The sequence below is a fragment of the Pithys albifrons genome, chromosome 6 (genome assembly GCF_047495875.1).
Source record: "Pithys albifrons albifrons isolate INPA30051 chromosome 6, PitAlb_v1, whole genome shotgun sequence".
NCBI lineage: Eukaryota > Metazoa > Chordata > Aves > Passeriformes > Thamnophilidae > Pithys > Pithys albifrons.
This window is the reverse complement of record NC_092463.1, coordinates 47,421,445-47,441,857: the sequence shown is the minus strand read 5'-3', so window position 1 is coordinate 47,441,857 and position 20,413 is coordinate 47,421,445. Positions and strand designations below refer to the sequence as shown.

The 20,413-nt window shown below is 41.1% G+C and overlaps 1 protein-coding gene across 7 annotated transcripts in view; it reads right to left on the bottom strand.

Moving 5' to 3' along the window:
* The window catches only part of TSPAN4 (tetraspanin 4), a 437,423-nt gene that overhangs the window by 230,349 nt on the left and 186,661 nt on the right, over positions 1–20,413 (bottom strand). Inside the window, exon 1 of one of the 7 annotated variants that reach the window (XM_071558754.1) lies at positions 16,062–16,244. The exons of the other annotated variants lie outside the window; for them this stretch is intronic. Coding sequence (XP_071414855.1) covers positions 16,062–16,128 — 67 coding nt within the window. The 5' untranslated portion in view covers positions 16,129–16,244. Of the gene's footprint in view, positions 1–16,061; positions 16,245–20,413 lie in introns of those variants that run through there. 7 annotated transcript variants of the gene reach the window in all.

The window sequence follows — 20,413 nt, the reverse complement described above, 5'->3', positions numbered from 1 at the left end:
GCTGAAGTAAGAGAGACTGTATTTCATTATATGCTGCCTAAGCCTATGCATTTTCATCTCTGGCCACAAAGCCTTTACTTTGAACTGCACAAATAGATTAAGGTCATTGTCAAAACAATAGGACAATGTCACCCTGGACAAGCTGAACAGTGACAGCAAGTAAGCAGTGGCTGCATGGGAGAGCAGACAGCAGCAAGTTACTAAAGGAGAAAGCAAACTATCTTTCACAAAAATTGAAAATGCCTGATCTCTCAATGCTAAGAACCCCAGTGGTCTGGGGTGTTTTAGGCAGATGATAACCAAATAGTCAGTATTAAAACTACGTCAGTGTCTGCTGCAGCAAAACAGAACAGCACACTGCACAGGTCAGCCAGCACAGCTCTGAGTGGTCATCATTATTGCTGCATATCAAAACACACCAAACAGAGCCAATGCCTTGTAAAAGAAATCTGGCGGAGTTTATGCATTTGGTTTCTGTGCCAAATTAGAAAATTATTGGCCAGAGCAGATTATAACAAGGAGAATTGAGACTGCCTGTCACTCTTGCTCTGTGCTTGGGATAGTATCACCTACGTGATATTTTTGAGTGAAAATCCTGGCCCTTGTGCATCTAAGGATTCTTCTGCCCCAGACACATGGAAATCATAACTCAGCCACAAACTGGTACAGCAAAACACAACAGTTATAAAACAAACCCCACTATTAGGATGCCAAAGCATGAAGAAGTACAGAAACAAGATCTGCTTTGACACAGATCAATTAGCAATTTCATGCCCTCTTTAAGCCTAGTATGTGCATATAAATAAAGTGTTCAAGAACATGATGCCTTCTCAAAGTTCAGCAACAGCAAGACTTTAGAGTGCACAGAGAGATTTCCACCCAGGTTCAAGCATCAGAAAGATGAAGCCAGCAGCTGTGATGTGCTATAAACCTCTTCCTTGTTGAACCCTGCTGCTGTTGATCACGCCTCATGCAGGCATCAGAACCGCTTCACATTCCTCTCCATCCACTTCTGTCCCTTCACTTACTGCTTTATACCTACAGCAGAGGGTGAGGGAAGAGTGACATCTTCATAGCATCAAACTAACTAACTCACATATTGAATTGAAACACTGGAGAAAACATGGCTTTCGGTACTCTCTTAATATGGCCAATAAACAAAAAGATGTGCTTTCTTCTGCACTTACTGCTTAGTAAGTCCCAAATACAATAGTAGTATGGTAAATTGGCCTTGCAGCAAGTGATGAATCCAGTGATTTCACAGCTAGATACTTTGACTAAAGAGTACAAACACTTCAGGTGGATACACCCACACGTATGCATCAACTGCTACATTTGCTACAGAACACAGACAAGAGGGCAATTCAAGAAATAACAGAGACATGAGGTCTGATCTGTCACAAGAAAATTAAGAAATTTAGTGGTATGGAATGCTTGCAACTATGTGCAGGAATCCTCACATCATAAAGTGGGCTAAGAGATCTTTGTAGCTGTATTACTGAGTGTAGCCCAAAGACATCTTGGTCCCAAGATATAATAAAGTCTTAATACCTGTGCAGGGCACAGTAATACACTTTCTTGCATATTATGCAATATGGCAGGAATCTGGACTGGAGGTTAATTAAAGAAGATCCTGTGAACACAAGTTTTATTTGTGACTTGGTTCTCAACCAACTATGCCCTCTGGGATTAGGAGTCACACTCAAACCAGAAGTCATTAGCAACAGCTAGGAAGGTGGTAAAAAAGGAGAAAACAAAAATCAAAACAGAAAAGATATATCCTGTTCTTCAACAGAGAAAGTAGGCAAGTTTGACAAAGGAATACTACTCTGAAGCAATGACATATGCATTTCTTTTGAGGGAGGTCAGGGATTGGGAGGGATGGGTCCAGACTGGCAGGACTACCTGAAGTGTTCATGAAATTCAGTAAGCCACACAATGAGTGCACAAACGAGTCTGCCGGTCTGTAGAGCTGATGAGGGGTGTGCTTTGGGAAAAGGGAGCCCACACGCTGCTGTTGGAGAGAGATCAGAGACAGAAGCTCAGTTTGCAGGTAAAGACCATGGGAGGGGGACTGTGCAAGTTGTTAACAGGTCTGTAAGGGACAGAGGGAGATTCTGATAGAAAATTTCAGTCCTCTCTGCAGAAAGACAAACACAAAAATACTTGTACCAAAGAACCACACCCAAAAGGCTGATACCAAATTAGCTTAGCACATGTGTCTGTTAATTCTGCCCAAGTATTTTCTCTTTGATGACAGACTGAATTGCTGCTCATTGAACCATGGTTATCTCCTCCATGCATTACCAGCCTGCAATCAGAAGGGAACCTGGCAAACTTGACTAAGAACAAGGACAAAGTAATCTTTTCTCTGAGACCTGCTGCCAAGCAACAGAGCTGCCTGCCTGCCAGCAGCAGCACTTACACTGGGGACATGGTACAGGAGCTGCTCTCTCTTCCCTGCAGGTAAGCATGTGTCACCTCAGGGCAGCCCATCTGCTAACTTCACCGCTTGATGGACATGGAGGAGAATGCAGGAGGGGCACAGCAGGAGTTAAGAAAAAAGCCTTTTGGTTTGTCTCTGCCATCAGCATACAGTGATGCACTCCCAAGTGCTGGTAACTTGGAGACACAAGGCACTGGGCCGTCTGGTAACATCCTATCCCCACCCTGCTCTAAGCAGCCACTCCATGCTGTAAATAAGACAGAACTAAGTTCCCAAGGAAACCAGAGCTCCTTGGTACTGCTGACTGATTGTCCAGTTCGTGCAAACAGGGCAGACCAAGTTAAGTCATTCCAGGACCCCTGAAGAGCTGACAGCACAATGTCTTGGCCATTATGCTCCAGACTCAGTACTAACAATGTAAGATTTCATTGCTATCTGCCACCCCTCAAAAGTGGTTTATTCAAATATTGCTGTGAGACCTTCTAGTGGTGTTTTCCTTTGGTGCTGCACTGTGAGTCTCAGGAAAGCATCTGGAGAGCATGTGGTAGGGTGATAAAGCCAGGAAGTTGCAAGCACATAATAAACCATGGGTGAAATTTCACACAGCAGCTCATTGATACCTGTTGCATGGGCTTTGATGTTAGAACACCTCACTGGAGCTTGTAGGAGTCCTCACACCCAACCTGTCACAGCTTAAGGCCCAAACTGTTCCTCAGTACTTACGAAACTTGCTGCTTCCCAGACAGCTGACACCTCAATACCAAATTCATTTCTTTCCAGACTCGGTTATATATTCAAGAATATTGTGCTAAAGAGCAGATAGTTTTCTTCTAACACTCATAACATTTTTAGTTCTTTTCCCACTTGTATTTCCACAGCCTTTGGCTTCTTCTTCAGCTTGTGGAGGAAAGAGTATCATGCACAAGGTCCCCCAAAACCAAGTGGACTAGGGCAGCCTCCCAGATCAAAGTTTGTACCTCAAACACATATATAATCCTCACCACGGTAGTTATGTTACAGAGAACTCACCAACACTGGGTTTGCATGCAAAACCAACTTGCTTTCTATATCCTCCCCTCTGGCAAACCCCACTGCCAACTCTTTAGAAGGAAGTATTCTTCAGCCACCCACAGCACATAGCCTAAGTTGAGAGTTCTGCAAAAGATTGGTTTTAGCTTAGAAATTATATTGAATTTTAAATTCTAGTTCGAAGTAGTTGTAGAACATTTTAGCAGCTGCTTTCTGCTTGTACCCTCATTCCCCATTTCTCTTTTCCCATTTCCACTTCTCTCAGTCCATGGGCTGTTTTGGACTCTTTGCCAATAGCTCAGACAGAGGAGTCAAATCAAGTTTTAATCAAGCATTCAAATCACTGCAGGTGAACTCATTCGACAGCTTCCATAACCAAGCACTCTTGTGACAAAAGCCACCGACGCATGAAACTCACATATGTTGTGCCAAAGCTGAAATACTAATGCAACACAAGCACCAGGGACTCTCCACAGAAGACTACTAACTGTACTGTACAGATAAAGTTAGTATTCATAACGCCAATGCACCACAAGAGACACTGAACTGGGGAAGAAGAGGAGGGTGGTACAGAAAATTTCCCAGAAGCCCAAGGTTGGTGCCTCTTTTCCATATGCATGAGCAAATCACTGGACTGATTCTTGGAATCTCAGTCTTCTCCCTCATCTATGTGAGTAGCTCTTCCCAGCATAGCTGTTCCGCAGAGTACTCTCTTCATCCAGTTATTCTCTGGATCTTTGGCTAAGTGATGTCACCTCCTGCGGTTAGCCAAGGGGTACAAAAGCTAAAGGTGACCAAGAGGCAGCAAGTGTGCACAACTTGGATAAATAAGCAGTTTAGTGCTAAGCCCGGACAGCACAGTAACCCAGAGCAAAGTTCACTTTTTTGAATGTCCAAATCTTTCTGCTAAGAATGAAAAAAGTTGTTCTCATGTAACAAAAATCTGAAAACAGGTCCCACACGGAAACTGTCACAAAAAAACTTATTTTTAGTTTCAGGCAAAAGCCTGACTGCTTCTCTGTGCTCATGCAACGTACATTCCGAGAACTACAGCAGGGCCTTAACAATAGTCTATGTAGTCCAAAGCAGTCCTGTGGTGTAATGGAGAGCACTCCAGACTCTGAATCCCAAGGTCATGAGTTCAAGTCTCAGTGGGGATCATCCCCTGGCAGTTCAATGCCTCCCTGCCATCCGATCCCATCAGATCTCAGATGCTGAGCAGGGTCAGTCCTGGTTAGTACCAGGTACTGTGACAGTCCCGAGGACTTCACTGTCACTGTCCAAGCTCATTCAGCCAAGGCAGATGGACCTCAGGACGGTGGGGCCAGTTCTGCGCATGCTGAGCCTCACCTAAAAAATCCACTGTGCAGGCTGGAAGGGCACACCCACGTGGGGAGAGCCCTTCACAAATCTTCATTCGTGAGGTATGACCATACATGTAGTCCAAACCTGACATTGGGGATGCCTTCCCTACTTAGGGGAAGGTGGTATACAACTGCATTTCTGAGGACTTAATTTTCCAAAGTACTGAGCACTGAAACAAATCACTGTCTCCCTTTGACAGCCACAAAAATGTTACTGCTAACCTCAATGCAAAGAGAGTTGAACAACAACAAGTACCCTTAAAAATTCCACCTGGAGAGATTTGTTACAGAGATTTGTTACTGGCATAAATGCAGTCTAAATCCAAATATGTAGGTGCAAGCACCAGAAGAAACAAAAGGACAGAGGGTTAAAAAAAAAAAACCTGTATTGCTAATGAAGATCACACCAAGGCTGTGGCAGTGTCACACCAACCACTCCTATCTTCCTTAGACCACATGGAAAAAGGTAATGGGTGAGAACCTGGCCTAAGATTTATGGAAGATGATGTAAGCAAGGCTCTGTAGGAAAGCACAACTCTGCAACCACTGCTGAATCCTAAAGGGCACAATAGATCAGTCCAAAAACATGCCTGTTACATCAGGTTACATCAGGAAGAACTTCAGAAACTTAACATCTGGCATCCTTTAGCCTCTGCGTCCACTTAAGTGATCCTTGCCAGACTCTCTGGACATACACCTCCTGGAGCTTGTGGACATGTCTGTAAAAATATGCAAAGCATGTCTGTACAAGTATGCAGATGAATGAAATCTATAACAAGGTCAGCATCAGCAGGTAAAATCAACCTACTGAAAGATTTGTTCAAATAAATTTTCCCCCTCCATAAGATCTCCCATTGAATTTCTGTGATACTCAGCCCCTAACTGCAACAGCACATGAGCCCAATTAAGTTTCCTTCATAAATTAAAACTCTTGCGCTTGTTCACCCTGTATTTAGAGCCCCTCACCATTCTCACAGTTGCTGAGACCACAGACTCTCTGTAGGTTATCCTAGGAGAGAAACTTCTCCATCAAAAGCTACTGTACCCTTCATAAGAATTCCTGGTTTTTACAGTTCAGGTAGTAAGGATTGAACATTCAGTCACAGGAGGTTAACAGCACAGACTATTGTAAAACAACTGACAACCTATTTATATTAACACTCACCATATTATCATCTTTGTGGAAACTTTAATAAACCAGTTTTCTCCACTTATGGGTAAAGGGAAATGCTTCCAAAGCTAATGGTACTTTTAGGCATCTTAAAGTAAATTTTCCATTTTATAGGAAGATTCCGGTGCCAACATGCCTCTCTTGTTCTTCATTTTTGATAAAACAGAAATTACAGTTGGACAGTTAATGAGCCACTTATATATGCTACACAAAAGAGACATGTCGCAGTATCAAACTTTTTAGTATCCAAGTCTGTTGAAGAAAATAGCTTTTCATTCATGCACATTAAAAAAAAAATCTACACTAAAAGTAAGACAAGGCATTGAAATTCCTATCTGCAATAGGCCGTCTGTAAGACAAAAGGCACCTCTCAGCCTCCACTAGCACTGAGCAAAGGAATTGTATCCAGCTGGTGTTGGAATGATACATTGCCATCTTCCTCTTTCTTTTCTCAAAAAGATTAGTTTCCCTGGGATGAAGGGAAAAGAGAACCATGTGGCAGTGATGCATACAGTCCTGGTTCTGTGATAAGCAGAGACTGAAACCCACCACACTGAATCCTGCCAAACATATGCTCTTGTGAACTAGATGATGGGACTATCTGTTGGTTGAGTTGTTTATTTAAATTATGCCAGGGAACTGAATTTACATCTCCTAACCCTGCTTAGCTTTCTGCATTTCAAATTGTTTATGCTACATTATTTGGTCATTAGATTCCATCTAGAAGGAAAAGAAAGGTCCCCAAACTCTGTCAGTATTCACATGCAATCTAAGGTAGGGAAAAAATCAAACTCTGTGAGAATCTCAACGATAACTTGTGATATATGTAACACTTGAAAAGATTAAGTTCTTCAAAGGTCAGATTCTACCAGCGAATGAATTCACCATTAAGAATACTGTTACTTGCTTTAATGAGACATCGTTGGATACTCAGAGAAAACACATGAAGGTGTTGATCCTTTTTGAGTTCAATCTACTCATTAATAAAACAACTTGGGAGAAGAATGGCATAGACATGCACAAACAGGTGCTACTCAACACAAGACCAACATTTGAAGCTCTAAGCAGCCTTCATAAATAATGTTCCACTTTCAGCAAATGGTCACTTCTTGGTCCTCTGCAAAAAAAAAAAAAAAGGTGCTCTTTCACTTATGTCCTTTATGGAAAACAATATTTTGTGTTTGGACTCCTGGGTCCAAAATGCCATTTACAGGCCATTTCAGGAAAAAAACCCTTTCTCCTAACAAAACAACAAAGACTACTAAACACCTTAAGCTACTAAAAAGCACAAAGAAATGAGGAAGTCAAAGTTTATTCTCTAGGGCATTCTGTGCTTCAAGCACAGCCAGAACTTGGCCACGAAAAGGAGAATAACACTTTTCTAAAATATTGAACAAATTAGAATTCAAATCTTTGTTTCATAAATCCAAGTTATTGTGTTGATAGCCCTTTCACTTTAGGGCATGAAAAGAAAAATCAATAAACTGAACAATTTCCATAGATATTACCTAGACTTGCCAATTTTAAATAGGACCAGTAAAGGTTATACAAAGGACAAGGAAAAGAACATTGCACTGCCATTACTGCAGAATTTACGAACAATAACCAAACTGGCTTCTAGGACTTAAAACTTCTGCCCTGAGCTTTAGTTGTTTCCAAATTCAGCTATGGACTTGCACAGAGAATATGGCAGAATTGCAAGCTGATACTGTTTACATATTTCCTGTGAAGCCCAATCTAGTCATCGAGTGGTTTACTAATACCAGCATACTGCACATCTTGGGGTCTTACTTGTATTACTGTACAAATGCCTGAACTTTTTGTTCCATGAAATGCTTTTGAGATCTCACCATTCCGAGGTCACTTTTGTCCTACACTTCAATTTAAATTGTTCTTTGCCTGGCACCCTCCAAACTACCCAGCACTGCTATTCTGCCACCACGTTTCACTGCTGTTCTTTTCTGTCTGTAAAAGTGTTGATCTAAGGAAAAGGCACCACAGCTGTTTTTTCCATAACACAGATCCTTCTTAGGTGTGTGACTACATGGAGAGAGGGAAGGATACAGACTCCCTGCTCCTAAAGTTGTCTATACCTCAGCATTAGGATCGATCCTGGTTTTGAGCATTGTACACCTCTAACCAAAGGGACTTTCTGTGTATGTGCACACCTCCATTCATACATGCATGCTCATTCTTCACTTCCATGCCTGCTGATCATATCTATTGCCAGCAATTTGTTGTCATTAATTCTATCATTATCTGTTTTGTACCATTTTCTTTTCCTGAAGATTTACTCTCTGCTAATGCTTCCATCCTCCTGTCTCATAGAGTATCCTTTCCCAGTCATTTGCCATTTTAGCACTAGCCCATGTGCTCCTGGATTTTGTTTACTACAGCTCCAGGCTCCCTCCCTGCAGACCTGGCTCCTTCCTTATCCAGGTACACATACATAAACTCACAACTTCCACTGGTCTCCCAGACTAGGTTTGTCAACATGGGTCAAAAGTTCAAACAGGCAGAATCTCAGCAAATCTTGCTGCTCACTGGTTAGTAGGCATCAGCAGCTATAGGTAGTAAAGCCAAAAAGCTTGTGGGGTGGGCTGGTACAGTTGCCTGGTACAATCTGTGAAGCAGCGTTCACCGCTTTTACAGCTGCCTGCCAAGGGAAGAATGCAAATGTCCAGCCTCTGCTCATGGCATGACTAATTTGGCAGCATTTCAACTGGAAAAAATCCCTATTCACTTCTCAACCCTGTCCTTCCTGAAAGTGTATTCCACATCACCTACCAGATGGCCCCTTTCATCCTGAACTTATGCTCCCATCTCCTGCTGAGAAAAGGTGTCCCACATTCGCTCCCCATCACAAGCTGCGGAGAGGACAGCCCTGTTTTCTTACACTTAATCCTCAACAAAGTGGAGTTGAAAAGTCTACCTTTCCAGCTTGTTTGTCAGCTTAGCCTCTTCTTCCTCCCACAGAGAACACAGTTCTTTACACCACCTCCCACAGCAATACAAAAAACAAGGCTTTAGCATTTCTCAGCAATCACATTAACTTTGATGAATTGTCTGGCAGTGGCACCTGCTGCTAAGGATACAGATGTACAGGATGAACTAAAAGGCATTTCTCCATGAAGCAGATGATATCGCTGCAGATAAGTCACTGAATAAATATGTATTTTTCCTCTCATCTGACCAAAAATTTTAGCTTTGGCAAAGGCATCAATAAAATAGCTTTGGGGGACAAACAACTTCAAATGAACTTTGCAGAAATTCCAGCAGTAAAACAGAGAATACAAGGAAGAATTTCTTTATGTTCCACTGCGAGAAGCTGTTCTTCATTTTGAGTGGAAATTTGCTGTATTTAAAACACCATTAAATACAGCTCCAGGAATAAAGAAAACAAACAACATGACATGTAATTCCTAATAACATCTTGAGTATTATTACAACTGCATCCTGCTCTGTACCAACCTTTTCTAATGGAAACACATACACATTCATATTATCACTTCAATATAAGAAAGTCAAATTCTTCTGCAGGGAAATTCCATTTCAGCAAAGCAGATCAAAAGTTCAGAAGGAATGAATTAGTGTGCACTGAGTATGACATCCTGCAGAAAAATTTCTCATTCCATTTAGGAATTAAGAAATCACTCCTGTAGAATAGTCACTAGAATATTCATTTTAAGGTGTGTGTGTGTGTATATATATATATATGGCAATATATATTGCAAACCCTGTGACCAGATCTGTCACTTCCACAATTACTATCAAGGATTATTATTGTTTTTGCTGTTATTATTGTTATGCTACTGGTGGGGGGTTTGGTTTGGTTTTTAAGAGTTTTTTTTAACCATTAGGGTGAATTGTTTTAAGGCAGATAAATGAGAACAACATAAAAGGTTAGTTATTCAGTTTCTCATCTGACTTCTTTGGCTGTCCAGAATACACAAAACAACTGCAAAGCTGCTCTCAAAATAAATTAGAGATTTTTCAGCATCTGGCATTTTCTGTTGCAGACAGCATCACTCTGGTATAGATGGTCCAAAATGGATATAGGGGTTGCTGAGGGCAGGGATAAGGCAAGGAGAGCCAGGTCAGCTATAGTGGTTTGTGCTGTTCAGGTGTGTTGAGTCAATTAGTCAATGATGAGATCCCATTACAGTTACTAATTCAGAAACCATTAATTTAAATTAGCTCACAGGCTGCTCTAAATTCTGCAAAGGATAAAAATTTCTCTTCTGCAACATCAGTTCTGGCTACAGTTACACTACCTGAACACAACCAAGGGCGTTCCTTTCCAAGACTTCTGCAGAATGTACACTAGGACTGGACTTCTATGTGGCTCATAAGAACATTCATGCTTATGTTAAGTAGGGTTTAAAATTTATTCCTAAAATATGAAAGAAACCAACCACTAAACAAGGGGTTTCTACTCTATTAGCCAAGTCCAGATTTGTTGGCTCAGCGCTTTGGTAATTTTTTGTCACACCTTCAAAATACAGCACTTTTGGAAATGTTAAGAGTTTTTTAATTGAGAAGACTTAGGAAATTGAGACACAACTGTGGTGAAATCTGCTTAAGAAATGTTAAAGTGATCTTTTCTTTTTTTTCAATTTTAATATGAGGAATCTTTTTTTTTTCAGAGTCTGTAGGCTATAGGTATCTATACAAGATACTTGGGATGCCTGACTTGGGATCCTGACAATACCTAGGCATTAACAATATTTTTAAGATTTGTCAAATATACCATTTTTCAACTTGAAATAATGATTTCCAACCATTGCTCTAGGCCAAGTACAACTGCCCTACAATGCAGCCAACCCTCAAAGGACTCTTGCCTCCTATGGCTTTGTTCCAGACTTGTAAATGGATGTTTAGACTCCCAAAAAAAGAGTTAGGTACCACAACACCTTTCCAAATCTCAAAGCATTGTGCTCTAGAACTAGAAGACACTCTTCCATATTGGTGTATGCCTTATTGTGTACAAATATTGCTTGGATTTTGTTGGTCTAAGGACTTCTCATGTGGACGTTATTCTGCCTGATTTCCATTTTGTTATCAATCTGCACACTGTTTGCCAGCAATATTCCCTCTAGCAGTGTGCTCCAGCAGGTTGACCCGTCAGACCTGATTCTGTAACAAGCTGAACATGACCAGGGGGCCTTTGCCCTTGTTATAGCCTTTCCTGGCCTTGCGCTCTTTTATCAGACATCCTCTGCCATAGTACTCAATCCTCTTCAGTCAACACTCTGGATTGTTTGCCCCAGAAGTAAAATTCATAGCTTACTCCTGTCAACTCAGTGGGTTTAGTATTGACAGAGGAAAGCTTATAGGCAGAGAAGCACCAAGACTCTGCTGCTTGCATGCCACCTCCTGGCATATCAATCTCACATAGTCATGTCCTTGTAACACATAACCCTAATAGAATGGTAGGACACTAGCTACAGAAATTAGGCGTCTGGAGCATCTATCTTATGAGGAGAGACTGTGGGAGCTGGGCCTGTTTAGTTGAGAGAAGAGAAGATTGAGAGAGGATCTCATCAATACATATAAATACCTCAAAGGCAGGTGCCAAGAGGATGGTGCCAGACTCTTTTCAGTGGTGCTCAGTGACAGGATGAGGAGCAATGGCCATAAACTAAAACAAAAGAAGTTTCACGTCAACATGAAGAAGAATTTATTTACATTTAGGGTGGCAGAGCACTGAAACAGGCTGCCCAGGGAGGTCATGGAGTCTCCCTCTGTGGAGACATTCAAAACTCATCTGGACATGTTCCTGTATCAGCTGCTGTAGGGGACCTTGCCTTGGCAGGGAGGCTGGGCTGGATGATCTCCAGTGGTCCCTTCCAACCCGAACAATTCTGTCAAATTATTTTAGGATCATTCATAACATCACCCAGCTAAAGACAGGGGAATTTTGTGAGAGAAAAAAAATGGACACATAGCATTTATGCAATTTTTATCTGACCTTGCTCACATACCTCTTGGCTATTTGCAGTTTGTCCTATAAACCATGCCAAGTTTTGTACTCAGAAATGTCTCTCATCCTTCAAAGCAAAGACTTGATACTTCACAGTATAGTTCTGGCTGCAAGTAATCTAGGAAGCAAATGCCCTGGAGTTCCCAGCAAAGACATGAGAATGCCCAATGAGTAGGAAGGAATTTTTGCTGCCTCTTCCCATTCCATCTCAGCTGTTTCACTGCACTTCTCAGACTGAGCGAGAGTGCTGACAGTATTTCTCAGATGGGAACAGAAGTCATCCCAGTCAAGGCTCTTCTCAGATCCTGACAGGCAAAAGGCTATTTTAAATGTGCTGATTATCACGCATGTGGATGCCACCACAGGCTGTGTACTGCAGACTGGAGAAAGAGAAAACCCTTCTTCAATAAATTTTGGACCCAGCTCTCCCTTCAAACTCTGAATGGCAGTACTTGCAAGTGCCAAAAGCATAAGAATAGAGCACAAACATAGCAATGGCCTCCATGGTATCCAAGCCCAGCCTCCAGCAACATGTGTCTTGGGAAATTCTCAAGCTAAAACTGGTTTAAATGCTTTTTACATGTATCTAACAGAGGTCAAGTTCCTCAGGTTAATGCCAAACACAGTGTGAAAAAGTCCTTACCTGTTCTGCATTTACCACCTGACACTTCAAGTGGTTGTCCTTTTGTACCATGAGAACTGAGAACAACCAATCACTCCTGACTCATGTCTCCATGTTGTTTATGACTGCCAAAGGTTACATGCCCACCCTTAACCCTTCCCTCTGCCCAGCTACTATTATCTGTAATAGCATCAGCCACAGTTGCAGGAACAGGTTACTCTGGGAGACACAGAGCACAATGTCTGCTGCAGAGGATTAAGGACATTAGTTTCCAACTCAAAGCATATAATCATGTAGGATTATAGAATCATAGAGTTGGGAGAGACTTGAAAAGACCACACAAATGACAGCAGAAAAGGTCATATCTATGACACCCCAGACAGACAATTACTTCATCCATTAAAAACCTGAATCTTCTGTGACTGAAACCTATTACTTCTTACCCCATGCCTACAAAAAGAGCTCTTCCATGCCTTTCTCCAGCAGCCACTTACACATTTGTAAAATGTTGTTATATATCCTTAGGCATCTCTTTTTTACCAAAGAACTCCAATTCATGCAATCTTTCCCTTAGATTTTATTTTTAACTCAATCATTCCCTCTGCACTCAGATCAAATTGTCCCATTGATCCACATCTTTCAACTGTAGCTCCCAAAATCTGAACTAAATCTGAACTATATCCCAGCTGAGACTACACTAAGTGCCAGAGAGATGGATCATTTCACAAGTCTCAGGGGTGGTATGTCCTACTTTTGCATTGCAAGATGGCTTTGCCTTTTGAAGCAACACAGCATTCCTGACTTAAATTCACCTTGTGAACCACAGTAATGCCCATACCTTCCCTTATAGGCCTATTTGTACTTATTCAGTTGATTATATCTGAAGTGAAATATATTGCATTTATCTATTCATTTCAGGCTGTACCACCAATTTGTCAGCATCATTATGGCTACCAAATGCATTTCTCTATTTCCTGCCCCCTCAAAAAATCAGATCATAACTGAATACTAATGGTAACAAAGTACATGGGGATGCAAAAACTTTCAGATTCTAAAAGAGTATTTTTTAAATTGAGGTATGAATCTGGGTCTGAACTACCTTCAAAATAGTTCCTTCTTAGGATCACAGGTGCACCTCATCTCTAATGAGATTTCAGAGGATAATTAAACCCAGACAGCTTGGGCAAACATCCAAATCTTCAGTTATTCACCTCATCTGACAACTCTGGCAAATAGTTTGAAGTGTTGTAATTCCTAACACAAAGGGCGCATAGTATCTGGGGCCCTTGACTGAATATTTGAGATACCTCTCATTGCTTGATCCACAGTACACAAAAATAGTGTTAAATAAAGTGCTGCAGTTGGAAAATGCTTTCTCACGTTCCTGTTATTTTAGGCAGCTCTGCTATTGGTACAATTACACCAACAGTTTTGCCATGTCACTTCTTTAAAATGCCCATTCGATTATTTTTGTGCAGTGTTGATGGCTAACCCAGGTCTTGGAACATATTTCTAGCTCTTCTGAACCTCACAAAAGCAGAACATACAGTGAAGCAAGCACACAGAACACAGGCAGGTAGGATTAAAGCACTTGTTCTTGTCCTCAGATTTTATACAACTCTTGAAATATACTTTTAACTATCCACAATCCATATTAACTCTTGTCAAAATGGCTTTAGTGGGAAGAACACTAAATTCCCGTTTCAGAAATGGATGGGATGGGCCTCCCAAGAGTGGATCATTGGCAGTTAATCTAGCAGCTCTGAAAGGGCAAAGATAGCATTAGCACTTACATTTGTGATAAATAAGATTTTATTTGCATAATACCTCTGTTGTAAAATCAATATCATTATACAGACTGGCAACAGAAAAGCAAGAAAAGTAGGTGACTCAATTGCATCAGCAAGGCTGAAATAGAATCTAGGCCCTGCACCCAAGCCCAGTGCTTTCCACACTAAGACACCTCAAGTAAAATAAAACAATATATATTTAAAAAGTCCTTATGTCTGCTAATCATCCTATAACTGTACCTAACACCTCAATAACTCAGCTTACAGCATGGAACTACTTTGACTTCTACAGTTTTACTCCTCATCTGAGAGCAATATGCTTCTCACTTTACAAAGTTGTTATTCCAAGTGACATTTCCCAAATTCACTTTGGTTATGTTACAGATCAGCCTCACAATATGGGAGTGCATAAGAAAACAGTATCCTCTACTCTGAGTATCAGCAATGTTCAGGGAAGTAAGCTGTGCCAGCACACTAGAAGGGAAAAAAATGAGTTGCAAATAGCTTTGGCAGTTGGTTTGCTAAAGCACGGTCACCAGTGCCGAGCGCCATGCTCAGCTATCAGGTTCTTCTCATGGAAGCCCATCCAGCAGTACCTGGGCACAGCACAGCTGCAGATGCCCATGTCACATGCAAAGCGCCAAAGGCAGGTACGTGCAGCTGTGCCAGGCACGCAGGGGTAGCACAGAGAGTGTCAGACAAGCATGTGTGGCTGCAGCCCAGGGCCTAGAAAGGAAACAGATGAATGCACTTGAATGCTGTACACAACTGCAAGGCTGCCATGTGCAGATTTGCATAGTTTTGCCCTGGGCACTAATGGAACAGACAATCTGCACACACGGCTGGCATGGGTATTTGTAGCAGCACGAAATCCAGCAACTCACTCTTGAAGGAGGATCACACAGCTATTCAACTCACAGGCCATGCCAAAAATTGCAGGAACATCTATTTTTCAAGGTCCTACCTAGCAATAGCCTAGAGAATACATATTTAAAATGTCTCAGGGACAAAATAAAAGGAAGGGGAGGGTTTGTTTACTGCTTTCAAAGGTAATGTTGGTCACAAAAACTTGGGTAGTATCCTAGTAACACTTTGAACACAAAGTCCTGACTGGAAGTACAAAAATTCACTCTTTCATGAAACAGTGCCATATTTGAAACCACTGAGAATAAGCATCTCTAAACCCTGTCAAAATGGGATTTAAACCCGCATAGATCTCATGCCACAACACTTCAGGCTTTAGAGAGATCTGTAAATTAAGCAGCCATGTTTTAGATACAGCTTTTAAAAGCACTGTTGAGGGAGGATTTCAAAGCACTACTGTTTATGTATTTGAATTCCCAGGCCAGAAATTTTTTTTTTTTTTTGGGGGGGGAAGAAGGCATGCAAAATCAAGGACAAACACTCACACAAAACAGTGTTGAGGTGGGGATGATCAGCACACCCTTTCAATCACAATATATCATCCCAGGTCTCAGGAAGCTTGTAAGGTGTGAAGCTACAAGTCTCTGTGAAGCTGAATTCACACAGAACAAGACACTTTTTAGAAGTCGCCTTTGGTTCAGTGGGAAATTTCGCATGGTTCAGTAGATTTTTAATTATTCACACTCAAGTAACTACACTCCTACTGGAAATCAAAATATGAATGCACAATACCTTGCTGAGAGTGTACAAGCAACACAGGTCCCTCCCAGAGTATCAGCGGTGCTGGGCTCGGGCTCATCTCAGGCAGCTGCTCCCCTCCTGCGTGCTGCAGAGCTCTCGCAGTTGCTCTCGCACACACCGAGAGCTGAGCCCTGATTCATGATTTCAGGCTCCAGCCATGGAATGCAGCCATCAAAAACCCAGGACTATTTTTACCCCTCAGCAGCCACAGCATTTCTGCCCCATGAAGACTCCTAAAGCTAATGCCTTACCCCAAGCACACACACCCCCTGAACCTCACCAGCTAAGATGTGTAGCTCTTCCCTGGCATTTAGTGTGGTTTTTAAGCTGCGCAGTTGCTATCAACAGGACTAAGCAGCTCAGCCCCTGGCGTTATTGTCATCCTCAGAAGTCAGACATTTGATCCCAGTTGTCAAAATTAGAAATTCCTCAGAAATGCTTTGCTCCAAGAGATAAGATTAGCTCAGAGCAGTGGCTGTCTCTGCAGTTTTCCCTGCACACCACCAATCCCAGCCTGCATTTAACAAATATGTGATAATATCCTCAGCTAACTGACAGGCTGCAAACACATATAAAAGTCACTACCTATTGAACAAAATCATGACATGTTTAAAGGAAAACCACAAGGTCAGGCAATCCCCAACAAATTCACAAAACTGACAAAAACGGCATTTTACACAGAACATTCAGAAATATGGACTTAAGGAAATAATTAGCAATAAACCAGAGGTAGACAGCTAAACTAACTTTTCAAGATTATATAGAGAATACTGAGCACCTGAAACTTTACAACTGTACTCTCTTGAACCTACAGGATTCTACATGTGTAATTCAGAAATAAAAAATGCTGGAGGTGTAAATAAGAATAAAAAAATAACTAATTGTATTTTAACATAATGAACTATTATCAACACAATGTATTATCACTTGGGCTGAGAAGAGTCAACAAGTGAATAGCTGGACACATATGAGGGGTCCAAAGACCTGAGAACCAGCAGATTCACTCATTTAACTTGCTCATGTGTTGCTTTAGACAGTAGAAAACAAATGTAGGTATTCCTCAGAGATACATGGTTAAAACACGAGTAGAACAACAGAAACTGACAGAACTACTGCACAGTCAATTATTAGTTCTTACCCTCCGGAAGCATGTGGAGGTTTAGATAAAAATCAACTATATCACATCTTATATTCAAAAATGGTCCCTGCCACCTGGAGTTTTAAGGATTATTAAAAAAATAGGCATGCAAAGGGTGAGACTGCCAAGTTCGTAAGAAGACAGTTACAGTCACCATTAATCAGCAAATGTCACAATCAACCAAGCTTCCTAGTGAGTTTTGAGGCCACAACCCCTGTAGGGTCCCCTTGAAAGGCAGCTGCAATGGAAGCTCTAGCACACACATACACCTAGAGTAACCTTCACACTGTGTGTAACTTAGAGACAAATTCTTGATCAGATACAGGCCGTGAAAACTGGCGCTCTGGATGATACTCCATTTATGACAAAGTAATGGAATAATTACAGGATTATCTCAGATCACTCACAATTAAGTACCTGTAGCATCATGCAGACTGATTCTGCAGATCTGAAGGATCTTTCCCTTTTAAGCAAGACCTCGGTCTGGGAATCTATCCTTTGCCGTTTCATACTCACAGAGAGATTCTTAAGAAAGTGTAGGTGGAGAGTGCGAGGGAAACAGCAATGAAGGAGACCACTTGGGGAACGAGAAAGCTACAATTAGAGTGTGTAAAAGAACATGAAACATACTTTAAAGTGGGCCAGATCTGACATCAATGACCTAAAGCTCAGAGAAGGTTAGAGGAGCAATACAAGCCTGTAATGTCCAGAAAACTGAGCCACTTTAGCCTAGTGCTGGGGGAAATAAACCAGAAGAAATGCTGTTGCTGTGAATTCATGCTTCTGTGAGAGATTATTCTCAGTGAACAGCCTTCTGCTATTTCTGCAATGAGCTGATTCTCCAGAAGTCCCTTTCATTTGCAGTGAGACACTAGAAACTCCATCAGCTACAAAAAGCCAGGAGAGAATAGTCTAGCTAACAAAATCCCTATGCAAGTAGCTTCACAGTTTTTATAACTTTTCACCTAAGAATTAGGAAGTACATTTTTCCTACCTGCTGAATTATTACCAGTTCAAGGGTAGTGCCTCAAATTTTGCTCTCACAAATAACAGAAAGTGAAAAAGACTGGTATAAAACCCATTCCTCTCCAGCAGAATATTAGCTTTCCCTATATACCAAATTCAAAGGGGAAAAAAAGCATACACTAATACAAACCTGAGGCTGTCTGATAATACCTTCTGCTTTTAATACCTTATTCAGCAAACTTCAAGCTTTTTAAAAACCAGAGGGTGAAAGCCAAGGTAAGCCATAAATTTTTAACTAGGCTCCTTTGGAGACTGCCAACACCAGATAGGAAATTATTCACCATTCTCCCAGTTGAACTTACTGGTTCATACAGTGATGCTGAGGGATGGCCAGAGGAATGTCTAAAACAGGAAGCAGTAATACGAGATCATTTGTTGATTTGTTTCTAAAGGAAGGGTTTAAAATAGTTATTTAAAATAGTTATTTAAACACTTGCCTTTTTAAAAACCAATCTTTTCCCCTCTGTGTTCAATTTAATACCTGACTTGGGATCAATGGTCAGAAAGGAAAAGGAAAAAACCCTGCACAAGGCACACAAACAGTTTTTAAGTATCCAAAAAAGAAATCACAAAAAATGTTGTAGCAGTCCCCACGACAATTACCAGAAAGGCTTTATTTAATATATGAGAAAGGAGGATGAGAAAGAAACACATCAAAAAAGTGGCGATTTAAGGTGTCAAATTCCAGCAAGCTTTAAAGTTTTTGTTCTTCCAGAAAAACCACACTACTCATCTCACTTTTGAGGATTAGCCCCTTCAAGGCATCTCCTGAGACATTTTCAGGCATAACAAAGAAATCCTAAATCACTTTTTCATAAAGATCCTATATGCTCATAGGAGAAGAGCTATAATGAAGCCATCCATCATTGGTGTTAAACAGTCCATGCAACTGAAGACCAACAGAAAAAAGAAACTCGAACCAATTTATTAACTTTATAGTTTCAACTTTCAGGGAGAATATCATATTACTCTAAATAGCAATTATAATGCAGAAATTCAGAGGCCTCTCCAAGTCTTCCTGTTATTCTTCAAGAAGTACAGCCCATCTGTGGATCCTGGTCAAAAAGGGAAATGACCTGACAGCTGATAAAACTGCTGCCACTTTCTAGCACTGCTCTGGAGAAATTGCACAAGGAGAGGAAAGGAAGTGGATCCTAAAAAGGACATGTATTTCCAGCTTAGATGTCAAGCCAACTGCCTGAGAAACCTTTTGCATTTGCATTCAGACAGAAACCAAACACAAAAAAACATGCAGACACATGAAGTTCTTTCCTCTTCTTCAGCAGCCGCAAGAGGTAGTAATCATAAATGGTTATCATTACTGTCCATCCAAAATACACAGGCATGAGAGAGACAAACACCTACACAGCTACCAGGAGCCAGGTTTGCAACCACAGTGTAGGACAGTTGCGAACTTCAGGCTTAGTTTGTGTTCATGTCATTGTAACACTACGCCCAGCACATTAGAAGTCTTACCCACTTCACAGGGTGAGATGTTTACAGAATCAGCCCCATCTGGGAGGCAGAGGCCTGGATGCACACCCAGGTTGCTCATGTGGAAAAGCTCCAAGTGTGATATTGGCACTTAATCCTTTTTCAAAGAGGAACACAAAGTAGTATCTCTGAGCCTCTGCTCAGGGCTTGCACTGATGTAGCCATTTTGCTTGTTGGCTACTAAGTAAACTCAAAAATTATCACTACATGTCACTTCTTTTACCATTTCCTAGGCATTTGCTCTGAGCTACTGCTGAAAAAGGATACTGTGCTAGTGTTGCTCTGACTCGCAGCTGCCTTCCTTAGGAAAGAGCTATTTAATATGTATCTGAATGTACTGTCAAAAAAAGGTACAGCTATTGAAATTGAACGTGCCTGTAGTATTAAAGGCACTCATTTTGAGTACAGAACACTGTCCATTAATGAAATCTGAGGGTGTGTGGTGGTGGTGGTGTGTATGTTCACATGAAAGCTTAATTCTATTAGCAACAAACATCAAATTTTCTGCAATGATCAAATGTCAAATCAACAACAGGAATTGCCAATGTTTTAAATTCAGTACTGAAGCCCACTTTCCATGTATTTACCTCTAATTTTGACTTCTTTTATTTTTATATGGTACTTAGCAGACAATGCAAAATGTATCCAGTCAAGGTTTTGTTCATAAATTCTTGTAGATACTCTC